The sequence below is a fragment of the Ochotona curzoniae genome, unplaced genomic scaffold, assembly GCF_017591425.1.
Source record: "Ochotona curzoniae isolate NIBS_2020 unplaced genomic scaffold, NIBS_Ocur_1.0 contig_3432, whole genome shotgun sequence".
NCBI classification, from domain to species: Eukaryota; Metazoa; Chordata; class Mammalia; order Lagomorpha; family Ochotonidae; genus Ochotona; species Ochotona curzoniae.
Window position 1 is genome coordinate 6314408 of NW_024465859.1, and position 25245 is coordinate 6339652.

General features: G+C 39.9%; 1 protein-coding gene across 2 annotated transcripts in view; it reads right to left on the reverse strand.

The window, feature by feature from the left end:
- Positions 1–1590: 1590 nt before the first annotated feature.
- The window catches only part of BDNF (brain derived neurotrophic factor), a 52181-nt gene continuing 28526 nt past the window's right edge, over positions 1591–25245 (reverse strand). Inside the window, exon 2 of one of the 2 annotated variants that reach the window (XM_040980297.1) lies at positions 1591–5283. In XM_040980297.1, coding sequence (XP_040836231.1) covers positions 4519–5283 — 765 coding nt within the window. In that variant the 3' untranslated portion in view covers positions 1591–4518. The remainder of the gene's footprint in view (positions 5284–25245) is intronic. The other variant, XM_040980298.1, reaches the window with a different exon arrangement.

The window sequence follows — 25245 nt, forward strand, 5'->3', positions numbered from 1 at the left end:
TGGCTTGCCAAAAAAAAAAATCGCAACCATTTCCATTTGTAGAATAGGCTGGAAATGGGCTCAAACTCTAATACAGCCAGGAATATGAGGTGAACTGAAGCAAGGCCTAAAGACTTTGGTTTCAGTTCAAAAGATGTTCAACTTTTTATCCATAGTCTAAACTGGCGAATTCTAAAGATTTAACTCAGATTCTCATTCAGAACTGAGACAACAATCATAGAAGTAGTGCAGTACAACTAGTGTCCACAAAAACTTTGCAGCATGGTGAAAAATAAATCAAAGCAATGGTCTAGTTCTAGGCATCTTAATGATTGGACAAGATTTGGCTGCTTACCCAGCAGCCACACTACTGTGGTTATTCTTGTTAACTCCAAGTTAGTGAATGGACACCTGCATCTTTGTTGTTGTTTCTCTAACCTTATCTTTTGACTAGTCATTTTGACTAAACTCTGTAAGTAATTTGGACGTCACATTTAATTCTCACTTTGTTTTACTAAATCCTTTCAAAAATATTTTAGATGTCCACAACTATGAAAATTGGCTAAGCCTGGTGTTTACCAAAGTCCTAATTCCATGGTTGGGCTGTCATGCCTGGCAGTCAAGAATTTGTTAGAGTTTAGAATACTCTGCAAATTCACTGGACAGAATGGAATAATTCATCTAGTTCTATCTGACCTTCCATACACACAACACAAGTCAACGTTTGTTATGACTTTCTTGATCCTTATTTATAAGACAATACAAGGGGAAACCATGTGTGTATGTTTGAAATAGAAATGATACATTGCACAGATATAGTTCACCACGTTCTGGGATGGGTTGTCAGTGCTCAAATGGGGATTCTGAAGAGTAGGAACAGATGCTTTTTTTCCTTAATGGCCCTTTCTCTAATTTAAAATCCTTCCATTTATTTCACCAAGATTTAGTGATAACTTTAAACACTTTTACTAAATTACCCAGCGGCTTGGCAGCCGCAAATCTTTTAGAGGCAAATCTTTTTAGAAATCCTAGCAATCTGTTAGATTGTGGGTACTATAATATAAAATCTGCAAGCTCCTTGTACAAAAATTAAATCGGTGCAATGGATACAAAATGCATACTGTAAACTGAGGGTGTATAACCTGTTTCCACATACTGAATTTCTGTATTTTTTCCCTGTTTGTTGACTTCCTAAATGTGGATTCATTTATTCTCATTATCCCTAAATAAAACAACTTTGATTTTTTAACAGTTATTTTATAACCACATAGAGCCAACCAGCCCTGATTCATGGATTTTGATGTTGCTAGGATACATGGTTTGCTATTTCATGAAAGAATATCACTTCAAAGAGGAAAACTTTCAAGTGTCCTAGAGAATGACACTCCTGTCTTCCACTGTGGAAGACAGATCCAATCCCAGAGCTTCTCCAAAGCTCACAGGTTGCAGGATTGGCCTCCCCAGGCCCTGACATAAGCATCCTCTCTGGGGGTTGTTTAGTTGCTAAAACTAGTCAGATTGGTCTTAAAAGCAAGGAACACACGTATTTATAATGATACACGTTTTCATGTTTGTTTTACAATGAAGAGAAAAAAACCCAGAACCCCCAGATTTTATGTACTTTGAAAATATATTTAAAAACATTAAAAATTCTATATTTAAAACATATATGTTAATTAGTACACTTAAATAGAGTTGTATTTACATAGGCTTCTGATGCGGTTAAGTTTTAATGCCAATTTTTTTCAATAACATAATTATATAAATATACTAAAATACAATAAATATCTTTTTTGTTGTTGTTTTACATGGTGAATAATATCTTTACCATAGAGAGAACAAGGCCACAGACAATTACTTACATTTTCAATGGATATCACCATAAAAAAGCAACAGGCCTGCTGCCATGCATGAAACACTTCTGCCACAAAGAGACCACAGCAAGACTTTAAAAAAAAACAGAACAAACAAAACAGAACAAGAACAAAGAGCAACAGAGAGAAGTTTTAACAAAATAAATCTTAGATCAACATAAATCACCAAGCATGTGACTGTGCGGTATCTCACTGGGTAAGAGAGAGCCACTTACCACACAATCGCTAAACGTCTCCTATGAAACCGCTTAACATAGCTGGCCCTTGCAATACTCTAAGATTGCTATAGGGACTTTGTTTTGAAAAATTTTGCCCTTCCAAAGGAAGCTGCAAAAAGTTAACATACAGCAGATATTCCAAGCATTCCTTACAGGCTAAAAATAATTACAAAGATAATATTTCCCAATGTCACATAACAAACCTATACTACATAAAGTCTTCCTTGTTTTAAAGACAAGTGTTCAGATGACACTGTAAAAGATAGGCCAGTTGTAAATGAAAAATGGAACAAGCAGAAATTATTTGCTGGTGGTATCTTTATTCCCTGGAACATATACTTATCCCTCACCATGTGCACATGCAACAACATTTGCTGGCAGCTGTTTGTGACCCTCAAGGACACCAGTCCAGATAGTAACCACCAGCATTTTCAGGTATTAAAGCAGGCTGAATAGGTTAATGGGATGAGCACTGATTTTCATTATGGTCCATTTTATCTCAGGACCACTAATTCCAGGTTTCTAGTTTGATTTCTCCTAACCCAAAATAGCAGAGGTGAGGCAGGGGCCCTCTTAATAAACAGACAGGATGGGCAGGAGGTTGCTGTGGCCTACACTGGGAAGCAAGATTTTGCCAGCTGTGTCCCAGCCTCTTCTATGGAACAAGGCATCTTCCCAGAGTCTTGCCTCTGAACAAGATTTCTATCAATAGCCTTGGTCACTTGGCTTGAGTTTTGGGGCCTTTTTCTGTTCCTTTCATTTTTTTTCTCAAGAGATAAAACCCTGGTTACCTCAAACCTAATTTCAATGCAATTAAGTGTTCATGTAGCAAGCATCTTCTATTTCATTGCATGAATCGCGTGGTCACAAATGCCACATTGGACTCCAGAACTGTTCCAGGCTAATCCAACTTTATGCACATTTATCCAGGAGTAGAATGGAGGGCATAAGTTGGTTTGAGTGTGGTCCTCCAGCTGAGAACCTCTTGAGCACAGTTAGATAATGTAGGCACTTAAAGCATGAGGTCCAAGCAATTTGACTCATGTCATTCCAGAGTGTCCTTGAAAGGGTTCTTCAGAGGCCTTCGTTTTGGAATGTCTCAAGTACCATTCCCCACCTCCACCTAGCCCTTGTGAGGGCTACTCAGAAATTCCTCCTGCATTGCCAAGAATGATGTCAGCTCCACATAACCTTCATCTAGCTGCTTAGTCTCATTTCACTCGCAATATGGATTCCTGCTCTGACCTAGGTTTGCTGGATTCATTCAGAATTCCTACTTTCACTTGCAGCACATTTTCCAGCCTTCCCCTGATTTTTTTAAAAGTGTTAGAATGACTTATGCAAATATTCACTTCTAAAAAGGAAACAATTTTTTGCTTCTGTTTGTTGTTGTTTTCTCTTCTTTAAAAAAAAAAAAGGCAGGGGAAAAAAAAAATCACTGTTCTCCATGCTTATAAGAGTGCCATGATGGGACACAATTTGTTGAGTTATTCACAGCAGTGGTGAAATATTTCAGAGCGCGCAACTGAGTTTCAAACCCTCCCCCCACTTAAGTTAAAACAAAACAAAGAAGGGACCAAAGGGGGAGGGAAGGAAAGAATGTGCTCTGAGCAAATGCAGGTCTTTCCAAGGAAAGAATCTCTCCCGTTCCCCTCCAACCAATGCACAAAGAGTGAGCAGGGGCCTGAGAGATGCATCATGTAGTTAATGTGAACATTTCATTCATTTGCCTTAGCTTTTATTCACTTTCCAGTCATCTGATTGATACTGTGAACATGTTTACAACATACAAATGTATCTTTCATCAATCAGAATATATACTGAAGGGATTCTTTCTCCATCCCTACTCCCTGTGGGAACTAAAAAACAAAACAAATAAACAAAAATAAAGCACAAAACAAACAAAAACTTACCCCATCCCATCCCCCCAGCCCCTAAGCCAGAAAAGCAATGACAACAGCACCTTGACATTGTTTTAATTCCAACGCTATCAGAAGTTAAAAGCAGTAAAACAGATAGAATACTAACAAGAACGAAGATACTTACTGTCTAAAATGTAAACGGAATGTTTTGGTTCAAATTTTTGTTATTGTTATTTTTGTCTGTTTTCTGAAAGAGGACAGTTTATTATCAATTCACAATTAAAGCAGCATGCAATTTATTATTTTTTTAAACTTTTTATGTTTTCAATTCTTGGCAATGGCAACAAACCACAACATTATCAAGGAATGTAATGCAGACTTTTTAAAGTTGTGCGCAAATGACTGTTTCCCTTCTGGTCATGGATATGTCCAATAAATAGATTGTAGAACCACGGTACTGTATAAACTTCATTTATACATGCAGTTCATAAAATTATCTTTTTCTTAACTGAATAATTTACCCTGTTATGTATATATACAAATAGATAATTTTTGTCTCAATATAATCTATACAACATAAATCCACTATCTTCCCCTTTTAATGGTCAATGTACATACACAAGAAGTGTCTATCCTTATGAATCGCCAGCCAATTCGCTTTTTGCTATCCATGGTAAGGGCCCGCACGTACGATTGGGTAGTTCGGCACTGGGAGTTCCAATGCCTTTTGTCTATGCCTCTGCAGCCTTCTTTCGTGTAACCCATGGGATTGCATTTGGTCTCGTAGAAGTACTGCTTCAGTTGGCCTTTCGATACAGGGACCTTCTCAAGGACTGTGACGGTCCCACCTGACATGTCCACTGCAGTCTTTTTGTCTGCCGCTGTCACCCACTCACTGATACTGTCACACACGCTCAGCTCCCCACGACGAGCAGGGTCAGAGTGGCGGCGGACCCTCATGGACATGTTTGCAGCATCGAGATAATTTTTGTATTCCTCCAGCAGAAACAGAAGAGGAGGCTCCAAAGGCACTTGACTACTAAGCATCACCCTGGAAGAGTACAAGTCCGCGTCCTTATTGCTTTCTTCATTGGGTCGAACTTTCTGGTCCTCGTCCAGCAGCTCTTCAATCACATGTTCAAAAGTGTCAGCCAATGATGTCACGCCTCTTGAACCTGTTTTGGGCCCATTCATGCTCTCCAGAGTCCCATGGGTCCGCACAGCCGGGTACGCCAAGCTGCCTTGTCCTCGGACGTTGGCTTCTTTCATGGGGGCAGCCTTCATGCAACCGAAGTATGAAATAACCATAGTAAGGAAAAGGATGGTCATCACTCTTCTCACCTGGTGGAACTGTAGGGAAAAACACAAAGAAGACACCACACTGGTTAGGGTTTTCTTTCACAGGGATACAGTGGAGCCCATCTGATTGTAATTCCAGGCCATTCTGCAGGGTCAACGAATTTTGCATCTTGATGATCAACTCCAGCTGCACCAGGCACAAATCAATGTCAGTGGTGTGCTCTATGTGGTTTAATGTAAACCAGAGACATGCAGTTTTCCCCAACACAAGGAATATAAGCCTTAGATGGGTTTCATGCAAGTGAGAAAATTGTGGCATCAAGTTCTCCTTTCTCTTCTCACTTTCAGCAAGCTTTGTAAGTGTAATTGTAAAAGCTCTCTGCTCGTGGTATCTCAAAAACCACAACATCAGAAATGTTACCAAAAACTACTGCCAGTGTAGCAGTAATTATTTTTTTAAGTTAGCAATGCATTCCTTCTCAGCAATGTGTCACAGGAACACAAGTGGCCAGAAGGGTCTGATGAGCCTTCTGGTTATGTGATGTCCCAACATGAACAGCATAACATTAAAACAGCAAATACAGAGCTATAAGATCCTTTACGTTGACCTTTTTTCCTCCCATAGAAGTAAATATTACATTGTGGAAGATAAAGATTTCATTGAGCCACGCTATTCTCAATAAAGAAATTAAAAGGCCATACAGGATTTATCCCATGCCATGAAGAAAGTTTATATTAGAAGTCTGGACTCTCAACTCCAGTGTTCTTTCTATTACACCTGGGTGGTCACTGAAAATGTTTTTCTTATCTTTAGACAGAAAACTATTTTCTTTATGTTTATTTTAATGCTGTGTTCCCTGCCTGGGGCTGATGTCACAAAAACAATGTGTTCACTTTAGGAAAAAACTAGAGAAGTAAGCATCAAAAATCCATTTAAACCCGTTTCAAATACCTCCCATATACAGGTTTTACATTTATCTCTACCAATTCTCTGAAGCCCTCAGTCTTTTGGCTTATCTGGCTAAAATACAGATCTCCCCCCACATAACTCTCTTTTTAATTGGAAATATGATCCTATGTTTGCATGTTTGTGTGTGTGTGTGTGTGTGTGTGTGTGTGTGTGTGTAAGAGAAAGGCAGGCAAGGCAGAGGACTGTGGGAAAGCAGGCTCTGATGTTCTCATGTTTTTAGAAAACTGAATGATATTTTACATATTTTGGAAAAGGCAGCAAGTGTGCCTTTCTGTGCTTTTGAAGCTTCCTGGGAAGTCCCCCAACAGCATGCCACAATATTAATCTCTTTCTGTTGGCCAGAGGGTTGCTGTAACCTCAGTTAGACTCTACCTCGACAAGGAAGCTCTAGGAGGCCAATTAAAATGGATAAAGAAGCAAAATGAAACATACCTATGGACCAACCCAAGGTTACCATCAGGTGGTGAAGGACTTCAGTATCACTTACCTGAAGTATTGTGTCCCTTAGGAGCAAGTAGTAGCATCGCTCAGCCCTAACCTTGTACCCACATTCTTACTTGAAAGTTATGGAGCATATACTAACTTTCGAACACATACACACACACACACACACACACACACACACACACACACACACACATGAGTTATTATGCTGTACAAATCAGTAAGAAAAAGGAACTAGGTTTCTGTCAACAAAAGTAACACTGAACAAATAAGCAACTTTCCTCCAGTGAATAGGTCCCAGTGTAGAAATGACTGAAAACTCTGATTTGGAAAAGCAAATGCTTCTGCCCTCCATCTTTGCAAGAGATAGCTTTTTTTTTTTAAGATTAATTTATTTTGGTCCCGGCATGGTAGCCTAGCGGCTAAAGGCCTTGCTAAAGGCCTTGAACACACCAGGATCCCATATAGGCACCAGCTTTAATCATGGCGGCCCCGCTTCCCATCATCTCTCTGCTGTGGCCTGAGAAAGCAGTTGAGGACGGCCCAAAGACTTAGGACCCTGCATCTGCGTGGGAGACCTGGAAAAGGCTCCTGGCTTTGGCTTTGGCTCAGTTCAGCTCAAGCCATTGCTGCCGCTTGCGGAGTGAATCATCGGACAAAAGATGTTTCTGTCTCTAGTCTTCTCTCTGTATCTGCCTTTCCAATAAAAATAATAAATCAATTCACTCCTCAGGTGGCCACAATGGCCAAAAATGAGCTGATCCTAAGCAGGACCCAGGAGTTTTTTTCTGGGTCTCCCATGTGGGGACAGGATCCCAAGGCCTTTGACTGCTTTCCCAGGCCACAAGCAGGAAGCTGAATAGAAAGTGAAAGAACCAGCGCATGAACTGGTGCCCATGTGGGATCCTGGGGCATGCAAGGCAAGGACATTAGCCACTAGGCTACTGCAGGGTCTAATGGCACCACTGGGCCTGAGATAACATTTTCTACATTATGCTATCCGTAGACACAAAAAGGACCTTGTAGAGTCACTCTCGCTGTGCAGCAACAGCAAGCATGTTTAGAACTGTGGAGATTTCAGAGTAGTCTGAAAGGAGGAAGGGCAAATAGGCTAGAGCAATATACCTATGTCCATTTTGCTAAACCTACATTTTACTAATGTTCTCACTCTGTAGCATTAAAGATATGGATTATTCAAGAAGATGCCTACTCCTGCAAGGCAGCACTTACACTATTGGATAAAAACCTTTTCTCCTATTGTTCCCAGCGCAAACTAAAACAACCAAAAGGACACTGCACTTTTAGACAGAAGGGAAAAAAGTACAAATTTAGAACATTTTAACCATCTGTATTACTTCAGCAGAGATTTTCTATGATCATCTATCTTTAAATACACTTTGTTATACCAAAGATAGCCTCATAATAGAACAAATACACCACTTTATGCACCACTGGCAAAATAATGCAGCCAAACTCTTCATCAGAATTCTATTGCACACTTGCTGAGAGAGATCCTTTAGACTTACTTGGACACAAGTTATAATAAGTAACTTTCATGTGTGCATAAAAAGGAAAAATAAGAAAAATAAATTGGTTAAAATACTGGCAGCTCTGTCATGACTACTGCCAGAACCAACAATAACAAGATGCTATGGATTTAATTTAAGCCAATTTGAGAGGTATTAAAGTAAGAACAAAGGTGCCCTTCAGGATTAATGAAGTATAGTTACTTTAAAAAGTATTTATTAAGTATTCAGAGTAACTAAAAGTGGCTCAAGATTCTCAGACATCTTAAGAGTTTGAAGATTGTAACACACATGCATTTATATAAAAGATTTATTCATTGAAAAAAAAATGTTGCAGAGAAAGAGATAGAGATCTTCCATCCATTGCCTCATTCCCCAAATGGCCACAATGATTGGGCTGTGCAAGCCTTAGCCAGGAACCTGGAGTTCTGTTAGGTGTCTCACATGTGTGATGAGGCCCAGGACCATTTTCTGATGCCTTCCCAGGCATATTAGCAGGTTGCTGGATGGGAAGTGGAGCAGCAGAGACACAAATCAGAGCAGGTTTAACCACCGTGTCCAAATGTAGGCTCTGTTTCTGTAATTCTTACTGGTTCCTTGCTTTTTAAGCCTTGAATTCAAGATGATTTAACATTGGGGCCTGGTGCTATGGCTCAAGGGCTAAACCATCCCCTTTAACCACTAGAATCCTCTATGGGCACCAGTTCATGTCCTGGCTGATCCACTTCCCTTCCAGCTCCCTGCTTGTGGCCTAGGAAATCAGTAGAGGATTCCCCAAGGCCTTGGATCCCTGCACCTGTGTGGGAGACCTGAAAAAGATTCCTGGCTCCCAGCTTCAGATTGGCTCAGTTTTGGTAGCTGTGGCCACTTGGGGAGTGAACCAACAGTCAGAAGATCTTTGTCTCTCCTTCTTTATGTAAATCTGCCTTTCCAATAAAAATAAAATAAAATAAAATAAAATAAAATAAAATAAAATAAAATAAAATAAAATAAAATAAATCTTTTTTTAAAAGAGGAGTTAACACAAAACTCATTATTTTTTGTTAGCATTATGACATCCTGACGTTTTCTGCTTTTAACAACGGTTTCCTTAGATTTTAGGCATTTTAGACATAGGTTAGAAATCTTAGAATAATGTTTGACAATGTATTTCTTTTATAGTCCTCAAATCTGGTTTAGAAAGCTGTCCTGCTAATTTTTCCTTAAGATATTTCTCCTGACCTTTCCTCTGTCTTTATCCCACTGCCATTATCTTGTTCAGCTCTCACGCTCTCATTTTATGATGATAATGTGTCCTTGCCTTACTGGACATATTTTCTGTTCTGTCCAATTCTGATGACCACTGTCTGACTAACCATTCTCATCAGTCTCTTTCACAGAACTTTTTGGTCCCACTTGATTGTCCTACATCCGAGTGCTTTTTCAGTCCTGGCTACTCTGCTTCTGATCATGATCCTTGCTATTGGGCTTGAGAAACAGCAGGTAATATGTTAAGCTCTTGATTTTTCCTGCCATTCAAGAGAGAAACCCACATAGAGTTCCTTGCTCTTGGATTCTGCTTGGCTAAATCCAGCTACCATTTGGGGAGGGAACAAGAAGATGAACAGATACCTAACCTCTCTTGTCTCTCCTCACTTTTCCTCCCTCCCTCAATGCCTTCATCAATCTATCTACTTTTTAAAAGGGTTATTTATCTGTTTGTTCTAAAGGCAGAGTTTACAGAGGGAGAAAGTACGTAAAACCAAAACATAAAGATAGAAATTACCCAGAAAAAATATGGATACAATTCTATCAAAAGAAAGAAACTACTTCCAGAAAAGGGATGAAGGAAATGCTTTGTAAAGATTACAAAGAGCTTGGACAAGTGCAGAAAAGATAGCTAGTGGCAGCTTGATCAAAGGGATGGTGCTGGGAAAGCGTGGGAGTCAGTGTCTGCAGAGAAGATTTTTGGAAAAGGAATAGTAAGAAATAAGACAGAATGATTTCCAGGGTCTCGCGGCTCTGAGGATGACACTGAAGCATTTGGATATTGCCTTGCAGCCCAGGAGCATTTCTGAGCTGGTGAATGCTTGAGGAAGACTAGAGTATCACTATGTGTGGAAGGACAGGAAAGAATGACAGCCTGGAAGAAACAAGTTAGTTTGCCAGTTTTACTCTTAGTGACTGCCTAGCTCTAAACATATTGTCATTAAGTGTGGGGTTAAGAGTTTGGCTACATCTTTTTACTTAGTTAACCACCTCTTTTGTTGATTTATAGGGTGCAGTGAGTTACAAGCAGCAAAGCAATCAGAAAGAATTGTGCATAGTTGAGTTGCAATGGTTAGTAACATCTGGGTTGAGAAAAAAAGACATGATAGAGGGAGGGGGAAGCTGAGACTACAGACTTTCATTTCAATTATAATTACACTAAACTTTGATTGCACTGCTCAGCACTTTTAATTCAAAGATCTCCAAACACTTTGCAAATCTTAAGTAATTAAGACTCATAGGACCCTGGGGGTATAGGTAACCATAATTATCCACATTTTGTACAGGAGTTTTAATCAACTCATCCATTTGCTGTGTTTCCTTTGTTAGAACAAGGTCAGATCTTCAGATTCCAAAGGAAACTAGGCCATAAACTAGACTTAGTTTGTGTCACTATTCTGCACGATTTCTGCATTATTTTTCTCATTGTATGTGTGTTGCTTAGCCAAGAGTTAGGAAGCAAATTTTAAAAACCCTCTAAAACAACTCACACATATTTCTTAAAAATTATAAGTTAAGGGCCCAGCAGCATGGCCTAGCAGCTAAAGTCCTCGCCTTGAACGCCCTGGAATCCCATATGGGCGCTGGTTCTAATCCCGGCAGCTCCACTTCCCATCCAGCTCCCTGCTTGTGGCCTGGGAAAGCAGTCGAGGACGGCCCAAGGCTTTGGGACCCTGAACCCCCATGGGAGACCTGGAAGAGGTTCCCGGCTTCAGATCAGCACAGCACTGGCTGTTGTGGCTCACTTGGGGAGTGAACCATCGGATGGAAGATCTTCCTCTCTGTCTCTCCTCTCTGTATATCTGCCTTTCCAATAATAAATAAATAAATAAATCTTTTAAAAAATTATAAGCTAAAATCTATATTAAAATACATAATTCCAAAAAGTATAAGTTGAAATCCACAAATGAAATGGAAAAAATACGATCTCTTTACTCACCTACTTATCTGAATGATCATTCAATTGAAACTAATTAAATATCTCAGTGAATGACATCAGATAATGCAGGTGAGCCAAAGCTTGGAAGGCAATTCCTCTGAAGATGTAGTTTTACAACTACAATGTAGTTTATGCGTGAGGGTATCCAAAATAAGCCTCTTTGGCGGTTAATTCTAGTTGTCACTGTGGTATTGACAGAGTATCTAGAGAACTAGGAAGGCATCAGTTTTGCATGTGAGCCTGACTTCAGAGAATGGTGTCAGTCAACTAAGTGTGAAAGATCTGCCCTCAAAGTGAACAGGGAACATCCACTTGGCCTGAGGCCCAGACTGAACAGAACAGAAGAGAATTGGTTTTCCTTTTTCTTTTCTTTCAGCATCTGAGTCTAGGCCTCTGGATTCCAGGACTTACACTGTCCCAACACCCATCCTGAAGGGTTTTGGGCCTTCAGACTTGGACTGAGCCGCACTCTCAGTATCTTAGGGTCTGCAGCTGGCCAATGGCCTGTCTTGGGACTCCTCCATAATCACAGGGGCAAATTTCTCTAATAAATCCCCTCTCTTATGTCTATGTAGGACTTGCATTGGTTCAATTTTTCTGGAGAACCCTAACAAAACTTTGCATAAAATACAGTCTTTTATACAGAGTGCACTCCAGTCCACCATGGGGCTAAGTGGCACTCTCAGACACTAGTTATCCTTGCTAACAATGCCAGGAAAATGACTGGTTTTTAGTTCATACCAAGAGTAAAAAGTACATGGAGCTACCATGAGAGAAAAAAAAAGCATAATTTCCCTGAATTATTAATTTGATAGATTTAAATGCTTGCTTAATGGAAACATGATAGCACTAGGCCTGTGTTGCATGCCTCTGCTCATACTACCTCATCTCACCTTCAAACAAAACATAAGCACTTTTTTTACCTGGCAGGAGACCTATCTGTCTCTAAAAGAAAATGTATTCCATATGTTCCATAAGGATTGGCTGTTCACCCTAAATTACCACCTGGAGCAATCTGAATAGTCTTCTGTACAAACCAGGTTCTTCTGACACTGAATGACTCAGTTCTCTTTGTGCTGGTATTACCTGCATAGTAGTTAGAAGGGTGCAATTAAAGTAAGATCAGTGAGTCTTAAAGCAAGCTGGGATAAAGTCATCAGTTTTGGAACAAGGAATAATTAAAAAAAAAAAAAATGCCTAGCATAAGGACCAGAATCAGACAGAAAATACTACACCTGGCATCCCAAATCCATGTTCAACTGGCACCATTCAGAGGGCTCTAAAAGCTTCTGTTACTGCTGGCCCAGGAAACCTCTGCAACCCATGAAGAATTCCTGAAAACTAACACTGACCAGGGATGACAGCCCGCTTCTCTAACCGCTGGTCACAGAGGAACATTGCTCAAACTGCACACATGTCTAGTCTAGAATAAAGAAGTCTTGGCAACAAACATTCCCATATTGCATGCATATCAAATAAGTAGGCTGTCAGAAAATAGTTTTCTAAATGTATTTTTTAGTTTATAGGACCCAAGTGGCAGTTGGCATTCAATGAAAGTATAATCTCTTTAATTAGGACTCTATTTTCCTTAACAGAATTTCAGGTGGGATTTGTTACAACTCACTAAAGCAAAGTTTAGAATTAACAGTGTATTATTTACCAAATTCCCACACCTGGTAGATGCTGACATTAATTAAGGACTTAATTAATTCTAATTGGTTCCATGAAGTTTCAGTAATGAAGGATCTGGAAAAATCATCAAGTAAGCATCATGTTTAATGATAGGTGTTCCACAATTACTGTGAAATCATGAGGGGGAAAATTTTAGTAAAGGTACAATGACTCTGGAAATATTAGGAGATTAAAAACAAAACAAAGGTCACCAAAATACAGGCATTTTAATGATACTTACATATTCAGATTTTTCAATTTACAGAAAAAAGTTACGTGTGGAGTTTATGCAGCCTAAAGTCCCAAACTTCAGAAAATATTTCATTGGAATACTATATCTATGAGTTTACACAATTCAAATTTGCCATTAAAAACACTCCAGCAAAGGAAGAAAGTTCTGGGGCCTGACGTTAGGGTTTCAGGTATGGAATCAACTTCAGGAGCTGAAACTTAGATCAATGTACCAGTAGCAGTGGCATTGCATAGGTAGAAGCTTGTAAGAAATGCAACCTCTTAGCTATTTCTCCCATCCCCCAGCCACACCCCCTCAACAGAACCTGCAATGCAACAAGATTCATATGCCTGAGAATGATTCATATACTTAGTAAAGTTGAGAAGCACTAGATTAAGTGATAAAAGAAGTTGCTTAAGGTAAGGAACAACAAAAGTGTCAAAGTCGACTGAAATATTATACTTCTTTTTCAACATGCCATAGGGTAACCCATCTTTCTTCCTTTGTTCAGCTTCTTTTATTGGGCTATTTGTTATGTGAGAAAATACACTTGTTTTCCTGATACTATAAAGTAAGACATGAGTTCTGTTTATGTCCACTGGCTTTTCCACTATTGTGTTTACGCCACAAAGTGAAGGAAACCTACAAACATGTTTGGCTGAATAAGAATTTACACTGCTGACCTAAATCTGGATTTTTACTCAGTCATGCATTTTTACCTAAATGCTCTAGGGCAAATGCAAGCACAAAGGGCCAACCCAATCACTAACCATAGCCTAGGCTCCATCACTCACTCAGAATCATACTGGAAATGCTATGACTAGCTTTAGCAGGTGGTAGTCCACCAGGTGCTTAACTTTAGTCAGTTGTCAGATTACTTTCAACCAGATGTCTTCGGTTCATACAAGCACTTTCTCTTCTGAAACGATGAAATAGAGACAAGTGAGGAGAAGGGACCCACTCACTCAACGCTGAATTTCTTGTTTCTAGATATGTCCTAAAACCAACAGAATCATCTCTCTGTAGTCATACACCATTTAATATAAAATAAATTAAACAAAAACTCGTTAAACATAAATCTTTAACAAGGTTTAAAAGAAACTCATTAAGAAAAACAACAGCACCAGAAACAAAACCTTAAAATATTCATACATGAGTGTAAAAGTATAAAGCATCAAAACCCCTCTCCAACCCAGATCTGTCTCTACTTTAATTAAGGTACTCAGTTTTTCAGTTGGTAGCTAACATTTGTGATCTTTAGCTTCCAAACTAAAGTATTGCAAATACTGACGATTCAGATTGGGGGTTGAACAACATGTGAAAGTTGAGGCATCTGTTTTATAAACAGAACTGCATTCAAGATTTCTGCAAATGACCATAAGGATTGCCAGCTTCTGAATGCCAAGAAGTCACCAAGTCCATATGCAAATAACTTGCACTGTGAAGCCTGATAATACTGCTGTTAAATCACTTGCAAATGAGTGGGACTGTAATGACTGTTTCCAATATTTTTGGGTTTCACCTGGAAACCCAAGTTGAAGAGTACATGTGTCAGTATCATCAAGGTTCTACCTCCTCCAAATTATACACAAGCAGACGTACTAACAGGAGATGTCCTGAAAGCTAAACAGAGCCCTGACTTCCCTCATCTAAGAACAAGCATGAGCCACACCAAAATATAATGCAAGGAGGGTACAACTGCATTATGTGTTGGGAAGCAGAGAGCATGCTGTCACTCTTCATCACTGCGAAAAAGGAAATTCTTCTTCGAGGAGATAAGTTTGAAGGCCAATGCTGTGACGTAAATATAGGTTAAACCACCACAGCATCCCATACGGGCACCAATTCAAGACCCAACTGTTTCACTTCAAACCATCTCCCTGCTAACATGTCTGGGAAAGTGTGACATTTACACAGGAGACCCAGAAGAAGTTCCTAGAACCTGGCTTTGGCCTGCCCCAGCCACACTCATTATGGCTATTTGGGGGAGTAAACCAGCAAATGGAAGATCTTTTTCTTTCTGTCTCTCCTTCTCTGTAATTCTGACTTTCAAAAGAGCAAAATAAATATTTTTAAAATAATTTTAAATAGAACAGAAAGTAAGTTTGCTATTATGTGGGGATTGGGAATGTGCCACAGCAGAATATTGAGCACAAGAAAAAATTAAGACCAGTGTGATATATTTCAGTCAATCACCCCGGAAATGGCAGCATAATCACAGTCTTAATGTATCCTAGAGATGTGCTGGAGTCCTGTTCTTCCCAGTTTTCCAGATACTGTCCTGAAATCTTTCCATGGACAATGTATTGCTGTGGTTAATTAGTTATCCAAGAAATTTCCATTAGAACAAGAATATCTCAGACCAAGCTGATTGACTCAATATCATTCATTCAGAAGGGCTAAAATGAGAATGGGATATATAATACTCACCTGATAAGGAGACCTTTCTAGACCCCAATCCTCTGAAGTACACAGAATGTTAAACTTACAAAGGCAAGAGAAGTGAAATTATGTGGAGGAAGACACGAGAAAGAAGAGTCAGAGAGACAGAAGAGGGACATTACTTTTCAAACTACCATCACAAAACCCAGGTGACAAATAAAATTAGCGAGTCAGGGCTATTCACTCTTTGTTGCTCACCTTTATGAGACCATTTTCAGGAACCGGTTCGTTCAATTCCACCGGAGTGCTGAGGCACACACGACAGCCCTTCTGGGATGCACAGTCACACCAAACAGAAGTGTGTGGGCAGATGCCAAAACATGTGTGGACATGCAACCCTTTCAATAGAAACTCAATGTTCTAAGTGTTAATGAGGATTAACCTTCTGTAGGCATGGAGAAAATTGATGGGTCCATACATCCAGTCGTCCTTTGGGTTATTTTTGTATCCAATTCTATAATTTTTTTAATTGTTTACTGTAAAACACACTAAAGTGCTCATAATTTGTAGTTTAACAAAGGAGGAAAAAAAGTTGAGTATGTTCTGCCTAACACTTGGCCTCAGCTCCCTGCTAAGTGTTGCTCTTCAGATATCTGAACAACACAAGTAAAGTTTCTGAGTCCTGTGCATAGTGGGCCACATAGGCCCTATTCAAGAAACGGGCTGTATTCTGAAATATTGTATAACATAAGGAAAACATGAGCATCTCAGATGTCAGAAGATCCACATAGCTAGTCAGAAATATCTTCATCACTTAAGCCATTTGAATGTACCTGTATGTAAACATTGAGGTGCTGTAACAGGACTGTAAGAATATACATTTGTCTCTACCTATTTTCACTACACATTGAATCCTACAGGTGACAAGCACACTCAAGCATCAATAAATTAAACCTAAGCCATGGACTAGGGTGGTGCTATGTATCAGGGAGATTTTTGGAAGATGCTCCACATAGTTGGACACTTGATCAGTAATATCAAGCTTATCTCTGCATTTTAAAAATATTTAACAATTAGGTAGATAATCTGGTTGTGCACAATTTATTTAGCTGAGGAAATTGAGACTGGAAGAGGTTCATTAAACTGCTTAAGATCGTATGTCTGACTTGTGGTGAAGATGACATCTGAACCAGTTCTGACTTTAATGACTTTCCAGATGCAGTCAGATGCAAAAATGATGTGTTATATTTTGAGGGAGTATATTTGACAAAGATATCCTACAGTTCCTTTGCACCAGTTTCTTATTTATTTAAGCAAGCCTCCCATATGTCCATTTCTGACAAGCAGTTTGGCTATACACTATTTCCACAGAGAGTGCATGCAACCCGAATGTTTCTTTCTTACTACTCTCTTCCACATATTGAATTATTCCTTTGAGGTGCCAACTGTTCATGCGTTCTTAATAGGACATAGTGTCAAAACTATGCATGAAGGTAATTTGTTGAAGATGTCAGAACATTTTCCTCTGAAAACTCTTTAAGCATTGCAACAGAACCACGTGTTTTTCAGATTCATAAGCACAACCACCTAATATTCCTCTGTCAACCCCGCTTAAGTAAACATGTTTTCAATCAGGACCAAACTGCCAATGTGCCTTTTAAAAACAATTACAATTTCTTCTTAACACTTTAGCAGATCCCTTCAAAGCTTGGAAGCTTGGTACTTCATGCCACCCTGCTTGTGGCCCATCTCATCTGTCCTGTTTCTTTAAGAATACAGGTTAAGGGGCTGAGATCTGAATGAAAAGAATGGGGAGGCAATATGATCTCAGATGTAGCTCAAACAACTGGTGAAGACCACCAAGACAGCAAAACAGATTACCCAGCACAGCTCACACAGCAGAATCTCATAGTATGCCAACATCGAGTCAAAATGGCCAAGGGAACAAAAGTCCTGGGACTGCATCCCCTCCCACCAAACTGGTACCTACAAGTCCCTGGCATGAATGACAGAAGCAATCTGTACCCCACCCCCACACTGAGATGACAAGGACATGCTGAATGTGCATGCAGACATAGATGATGACAGCCCAAAGGACAAATCATCCGGCTTCTGGCAACGGTCAACCCTTGACAGAGAGTAGACTTCTAGCAAGGCAGCTGCTAGAAGCCTGAGAACAAAACTGGAAAAGCCTGTTGTGAAAGCTTTCACAGGTATTATCAACAAAAGAAAATGTGTATTTGTCAGAGATGTGTCAGCTAGCTTTTGGCAATCCACCCTTCTATGTCCCAGAATGACCTCTTGTGGTAGACCAGATACAGGCATCAATGTAATTGTTCTAGTACAAGTACTTCATGGATAAGGTAGGCCCTCCCTTTTAACAGGGCTCCACCAAAAGTTCTGTGGGAAAAAAAAAGCAGATTCATTTGGATTGGCCATTTGAATGGAACTGCTGCCAGGCTCACTTACCACCGTTCTATGCAGTGAAACTGACAGGATTTTTCTTAAATACATTGTTCTGTCCGCAGATAACATGACTGAGAAAGTCCTTCTGAGAATGGTAAGGAATTATGTGAGGGTACCTGGAGTCTGTGCTTTTCAAAATATGCAGACGTTATGTAGGTCATCAGTCAAAGTGTTTTTACAGGATTCCTATTTGTGTAATGCAGAAAACTGCATGGAAACTTTAAGGAAGAAGTTCAATAATACTGCCTTGGTGTTTATACTGTAACCTGGAAGCTTTAACCTAACTAATTGTTTAATTATAAATCTAGGGGGAAAGGTAAGCTCATATCCCATGGGTATGAAAGTTCAAAGCTTAGGAAGACTTCCTCTGTGACTTGGGATGTATTCTTTGGAACTCAGTCCTAGGAGAAGCTGAGAAAAGAGCATTGAAAGCCTAGTATGCAGTGTGCTGTGGTGGAGCAATGTTTTGTTCCAGTAAACACTGCCTTGATCTTTAGATCCAGCATTGCTAGTTAAGTGAATAATGAATGCATGCTCAACTTTCCATTACAGGAAATTCTGCAAGTGGCAACGTGGGTCGATTCCGTGTGTGTCACAAGAGCTGGTGTAAGCCCACGTCTGTGCTAAGGCATTGTTTCCATCGGAACTGAAGCTCTTGGAACTGTGCAGCATCCCTGCTGCAAACAGGACAGGATAAAGAACAGTCTTCACTTAGAAGTTGGTCTCTCATTTCCCATCATAGCTCACACAGTGTCACTGAGGTTTTGAGAAGTAGATATTCATCTTCTAATGATGGGAGTACATCATCATCATTCCTGTTGACCCAGGAATTCCATTTCTGAAAATTAACACACAGGTGTACAAAATGGTACGTATGCACAGTTACTAATTACAACAAGGTACATAATAGCAAAAATACTAGAAACAGCCTGATTTCCAGCTCCAAGAAAATATTTAATCTATAATAATGCTTAAAATGGACTCTGTAACTGTTAACAACTTATTTCTCTATATCCTGAAATGGAAAGCTTCCTGGAACTTTATTAGCAGGTGATAAAAACAAGGTACAGATGTGGCATGTCACCTTTTTTTAAAAGTGGGGGGACTCAATTTATGCTTCTTTCATATTTCCCTAAAACACACTGCTGAAGACTCATAAGAAACCATATCAACCTAGAGAAGGTGTGTGTAGCATAAGAAAACCAACATTAGCAAGATCTAAATGGGACAAGACTTCTCAATAAAAACATTCTTGGGATAGTATTTTTGACTCTGAATTATGAAAATACATTGACTGTTAACATCAAAAATAACCATCTCAAAAAAATGTTTAACCTAGTGGCTCTGTTTGGGGAATCAAGCAATTACCACACTTCTTGGATGCAAGAGATTCTGCAGAGACTTCTACCAGTCCATTTGTGTCCTGGTGGTGACAACACTGCAAGCTAGTGACTATCATCACAGTTTTAGGCACATAGGGAAATATAGCAGACAGTCCCTGAGGCTGTGGACCAGAAACTGAAGAGCCGAGTTCTAGTCCTGCCTCATATACAGCCTATTAAATTGATGCCATAAATTAAGTGATATTTGACCATTCCAACAAGACAAACTCAAAGAGCTTGCTACATTACCTCTGTGCTTGATGAAGATGGGAATACTCACAGCCTTACTATAAGATCATCAGTAGATGGAAAGGGCTTTGGAGACGGAGACTGAAACAGACAACTTTATAAACAACTGAAGGGTGACCACGGCCAAATATAGTACACCGAAACAGGATGGAGGAAGGAAAACTTCAGAGAAGAGGACTCTAGACATAAGTAGAAAACAAGGGCAGGCTGACCAAGACTTTAAAAGCAGGATATGGTTAAATGACTCCATATGTGGCCAGCTGCAATTGGATATACTGCAAATTCTGAAAAGACTAATGAGGAAATTAGGGAGTCAGATCCGAGAATACACTGTAAGGAGACAGACTTGAATGTGAAGAATGTGATCAATGTGGAAGGAGTCACAAAAAACGGTTGGCCCTTATTCCTTGTGATCGATCTAGCTGATGCGGGGAGGTACCTGTCACGTAGGTAGGGCTCCAAAGTACCCCCCCAAAGCAAACGCCAACTTCAAAAACTTGTGAAAATGTTCCCCTAGGACCTTTCACTGCTAATTTCTAGATTGAATGAAAAGCCACTCTTTCAGTTCATCCCACCCCCCCACCCTCACAAAAGAAAATCCTTCTCTTCTCCATATGTACAGTCATCTGGAAAGCAGATCTCCCATTAAATGGATAGTTAAGGCTGCAACATAATGTTAAACTCATCACACAAATCCGGCCGCTCCTTTCCTCACTTTCCTAAAATGAAACATTCCGAGGTAGTGGAAATAACCATGAGGAAGTACACTGAAGGTGCCCTGACTCGGGGATGCTATCCAGATGCCACACTAGGAACGTGGCTATTGTGAACTGAGACATTTAGTAAAGAACATCTAATACTCACCAGGAAAGGGCCCACCGCCACATTCCTTTGCAAGGGTCCCTGAGACTTTCTCTGAATTAAGAGATCTTTAAGACTTTTGTAGTTTCCTCTGAGCTTCAGTTCCCTGACAGAAACTTCTGTAGCTTTGCTGTCCTGTGTTATTTCAAGTCAGAGACTCAAACTGCCTTGGTTTTAGGATAACAGAGACCAGCATTGTGCAGCTGCAGGTTAAGCCACCACTTGTGACACAGGTATGCCATGTAGGAATGCCATTATTCATCCTGGCTACTCTGCTTACAGTTTGGTTTCCTGTTAGTGCCCCCTGGAAAGGCAACAGAAGATGGTTTAAGTACTTGAGCTTCTGCCACCCATGTAAGACACCAGCAGGGAGCATTGGTTCCTGGTTTCAGCTTCACCCAGGACTATCTGGATAGTTAAGTAGCAGATGGAAGATCTGTAGCTCTCTCAAACTGAACCGCGCCCATATGGGATCCTGGTGCCCATATGGGATCCTGGTGCATACAAGGGGAGGACCTTAGCCACTAGGCTACTGCACCATGCCCAGGAAAATAATTTTTAAGATTGCTGCAGGTGAAGTAGGAACAAATAACTTGATAGCTCTTAATGGATTCATCACTGATTTACCCAAGTTTAAATTATCAATGATTTTTATGTACAAGAAAATTAGGCGGCCAGGGAGGTGGGCATATGTATACATTCATCTAGTAACAGTTTTTAAGAAAAGCATTTTCAGTTTTCAATTTAATCTGGTTGATCATTTTAAGAGAATTAAAAAATACCAGTGTTTACAAAAGCATTGAAGGGAACAACGAGCTGACACCCCCAAGTGACATGATCCCAACTGTACCAGCTGAGCTCGGGAGAGGGCGGGCAGTTTTTTCCCTCTCATCCTCTGGTGTGAAGAGAACGTAGCTACTGCAGACTTTACTCCGTGGGGGCGGAACCCACAAAATTTCCAAAGCCCATTTCTGCCTATTCTCCCTTCAGAGCTACCAAGGGCACCAGTTGATCTGTGGTTATCTGTGAGTCTTTCAGATGCCAACTCATCAGACTTACGATGTAGGATGATGACTGCTTCCGCCTTCTCCTTCATTCTACATTTAACTATTTGCTCCTTTAACAGACATTCTCTGAGCAAGGAACTGGGGACATCAAAATGCTTGAGACAGAATCTGTCTTTGGGGACTTCACTGTTAGAGGGAGGGATGAGGAGTGGGTTAGACACATGAACTACCAGTACATGCTGTAATTAAGTGACATGTGCACAGAGGGCAATCTCAAAAGAGGAAAGAAAAGGAAGGAGGAAGATTGACCCAGCTTTTTTGCTCAATGTAGATTACATTTTGCAGAACAAGATTGCATTAGCTGATCTGCCAACCCTTCAACATGTACAACTCATAAAGACATGTAACCATGGAGAGATTGGTGCTTATTGGTGCATTTAAACTGGAAGCCAAAGACTCATTTATAAATACTTGCTCAGAATTGACCTCCCATTAGACTCCCTTCTTAGATGATGATGGCAATGTTGAAATCTTTCTTTCTCATGAGGGATTTTCATGAAAGGTTTTGTAGGTACCTACAATGTCACATACTACGTATGCTCCCTGAAGCCTGTATGAACTATTAGAACTAACAATTCCAGAAGATACAGTTTTCTTCCAAAAGGTTTACAACTTAAATGTAGACCCAATATTAAAAAACACAAATCGAAAAAAGCCAAATTTTACCAGACAGCTTTTCTATGACAAGAATCGTATCATACAGCTTTGAAAATTTACTATTTATTCACTGGGAGTCCATCTTTGATTTGGAAGTAGAGATGCATACTGCATTGTATCTTCACATCTGGATATGATAGTCCCTATTACAGAGTTATTATACATCCCAGTAAATGAAAAGCCATAAAACAAAATCAATAACAGGAGAAAATTAGGAAATTTACAACAATATGAAGTTAAAGAACATTACATATTTAGGGTACTCATATTTTCTCAGCTTGGACTCTTGAATTGAGAACATAATAGAAATAAGTTGGCAAGTGATAACAAAAATACAGGGCCAGTTGTTTTTCTTTATTTTACAACACAGTTTAATAGGCACTGGGGTCTTCCCTCCTCCTCCCCAGGTTCCCTCCCCTCCCCGTTGTTCTCCCCTCCAGTCTTACAGTAAGTGTCTTTCATGTACCCTCAGAAGCCCATCATACTGCCATTGACGTGTCTCCCAATCATGTAGGAGACAATCTGCCGTTTCACTGTGAGTTCATCCTTATACTGCTTGCATGGGGACATACTTCTGTTTCTACCTATGAACGTACTTATTTCAGTCTTACACTAGCAAAGTTAAGATGCTAGAAAATGGAGTGGGATCTATTTCCTACTATCTGAAATCCAGCCTCTGGGACCACAGAGCTACAAAGGCATTAAAATGGGAATTGAGTGGGCAGATTTTATGGTGGGGGAAGGAGGAATCTGGCCCTCTAGTTACTGCTCACTATGTAGTACCTTGAATGCCAAGAGTCCATATACTTAGGTGTAACAGTCCCATGGAGGAAGGGAGCTGAATTTCATTGCAGCAGTCCACTGCTTTGATTTACATACTGTATAGTCCGAATGATGATATACTGAATTTGTTTAATCAGTCATATTCTCCTCTTCTCACAAAAGGGAGCAAGGAACAGTGTTCCCTCTCAGGAAGCAAGTACCCTTGTAGAAGCACAGGGGCGAGGAAAAGTATTTTCATCCACATTGTTCTAGGCACAGATAACGTTAATAACTTGCCCAAGATCACAGAACTAGTAAGTGGTGTGTCTGGAATCAAATTTAATCAGCAGGTTCAGGAATGTAGGCACCAGGCCCAGGCGGGCCCCTGGCATTACTATTCAGGAAATATTTCTTTAAAGTCACCAGACGATTCTGAGTAGGACATTCTAGAACATATTTCTAGACAGGAACTTCATATTTATTTGCTCTTAATACAGAGCTTAATATAGAGAAGACACACAATAATCATTTAATGGTTTTATAATTGCTTATATTAGTAACTACTAAGTTATGACATAGAGATCATAGATGAACCTGGAAGTTGAGATGGACAGATTCATTTCCAGTGATGTCTAAGAGGACACAAAATGCCAGCAGCAGCAAGTTGCAGGATGAGTAGGATTTGAATGGATAGAACGAGGAGGAAGTCATAAACAAATACATAGATTCAGAAAACTATAACGAAACAGAGTTCTGGTCTTGTCAACTTTGCTACAAAGTGAAGCAAATTTAGGCATCAAGTGTATTGATTATGTTTTTTATGATCTTGATAACAATAAAATAAATAATTTAATTTGTGAACTGGAAAGTGCTGCTCATAAAGAAAGTGTGGCTAGGGCATGGCACAGTAGCCTAGTGGATAAAGTTCTTGCCCTGCATGCACCCAGATGCCATATGGGCACAGGTTCTAATCCTAGCAGCACTGTTTCCCATCCAGCTCCCTGCTTGTGGCCTGGGAAAGCAGCTGAGGACAGCCCAAAACCTTGGGACCCCGCACCTGCAAAGGAGACCTGGAAGAAACTCCTGGCTCCTGGATTCGGATCAGCTCAGCAACGGCTATTGCGGCTACTTATGGAGTGAATCATCGGAAGGAAGATCTTCCTCTCTGTCTCTTCTCCTGTCTCTGTATCTGACTTTCCCACAAAAATAACTATATCAACAACAAAAAAAGAGTGACTGGAATGCATTAGACCTTTACTAAGCCAAGCTCTGTTTTAAACTCTATATGTATTAACACATGCAATCTTTCCCACTACCCTCTTAAGAGGTTGAGGCACAGAGAGCTCAATTAAATTGCCCAAGGTCATGGATCTAGTTAAATGTTGGACTTGGGATAAAATTCCCTCCTCAGGTTCAGGAATACTGTCCCAAGTCTAACTTTCTGTCAAATCAGAAGCAAATTTGCTGCAGGCCTCCATATCAAAACCTTTAAATTTCTGTTGTTTACAAGGCTACAAATACTTCTAACCATGATCTGATCCAAGTATTTGGACAATGAAATAAATGATAAGTATCTCTAAATCTCACAGCCTTCTGCTTCTTAGGTATCTAGGTTAGAAGCTTTCTTGCACATCCAAATCACTTGTGAAAGTTCTTCAATGCTACATCCGTCCAGAGTGTATCAGGAGCCTATGACTCCTCAGCATCCAAGACCTCTTCTCTATACTCCTTGTTGAGTTTTGAGTCAGAACTTTCAGCCATGATGTTTCACCTCTTGTGGCTCAACTAGACCAGCACTCCTTACTGTTTTATGTACAGGGTTTCTGTATAACATTTTATTTTAAAAACTAGTTTTCTTAATATATACATTAGTTATGATTATTTATATTTATACTACTAACTTACAGGTTGGTGGACGTGTTCTACCTCAAGGAATGGGAAAAGGAGTGGTTGCTGCCACCACTTTATGTACTGCTTATTCTGACTTCCCTGCCTAGCAGTGACAGCAAAGTCTGGGAATGCAGCATAATTTGGGTTCAGAAGAAAAGTGGGATCTATAACCACTACTTGGCCCAGTGACTTTTGTGGGGTTTTTTTTTTTTTTTAGAGATTCATAAAAGAGCTATTTCAAAGTTTGCTTCCTTGTTGTTAACTAAG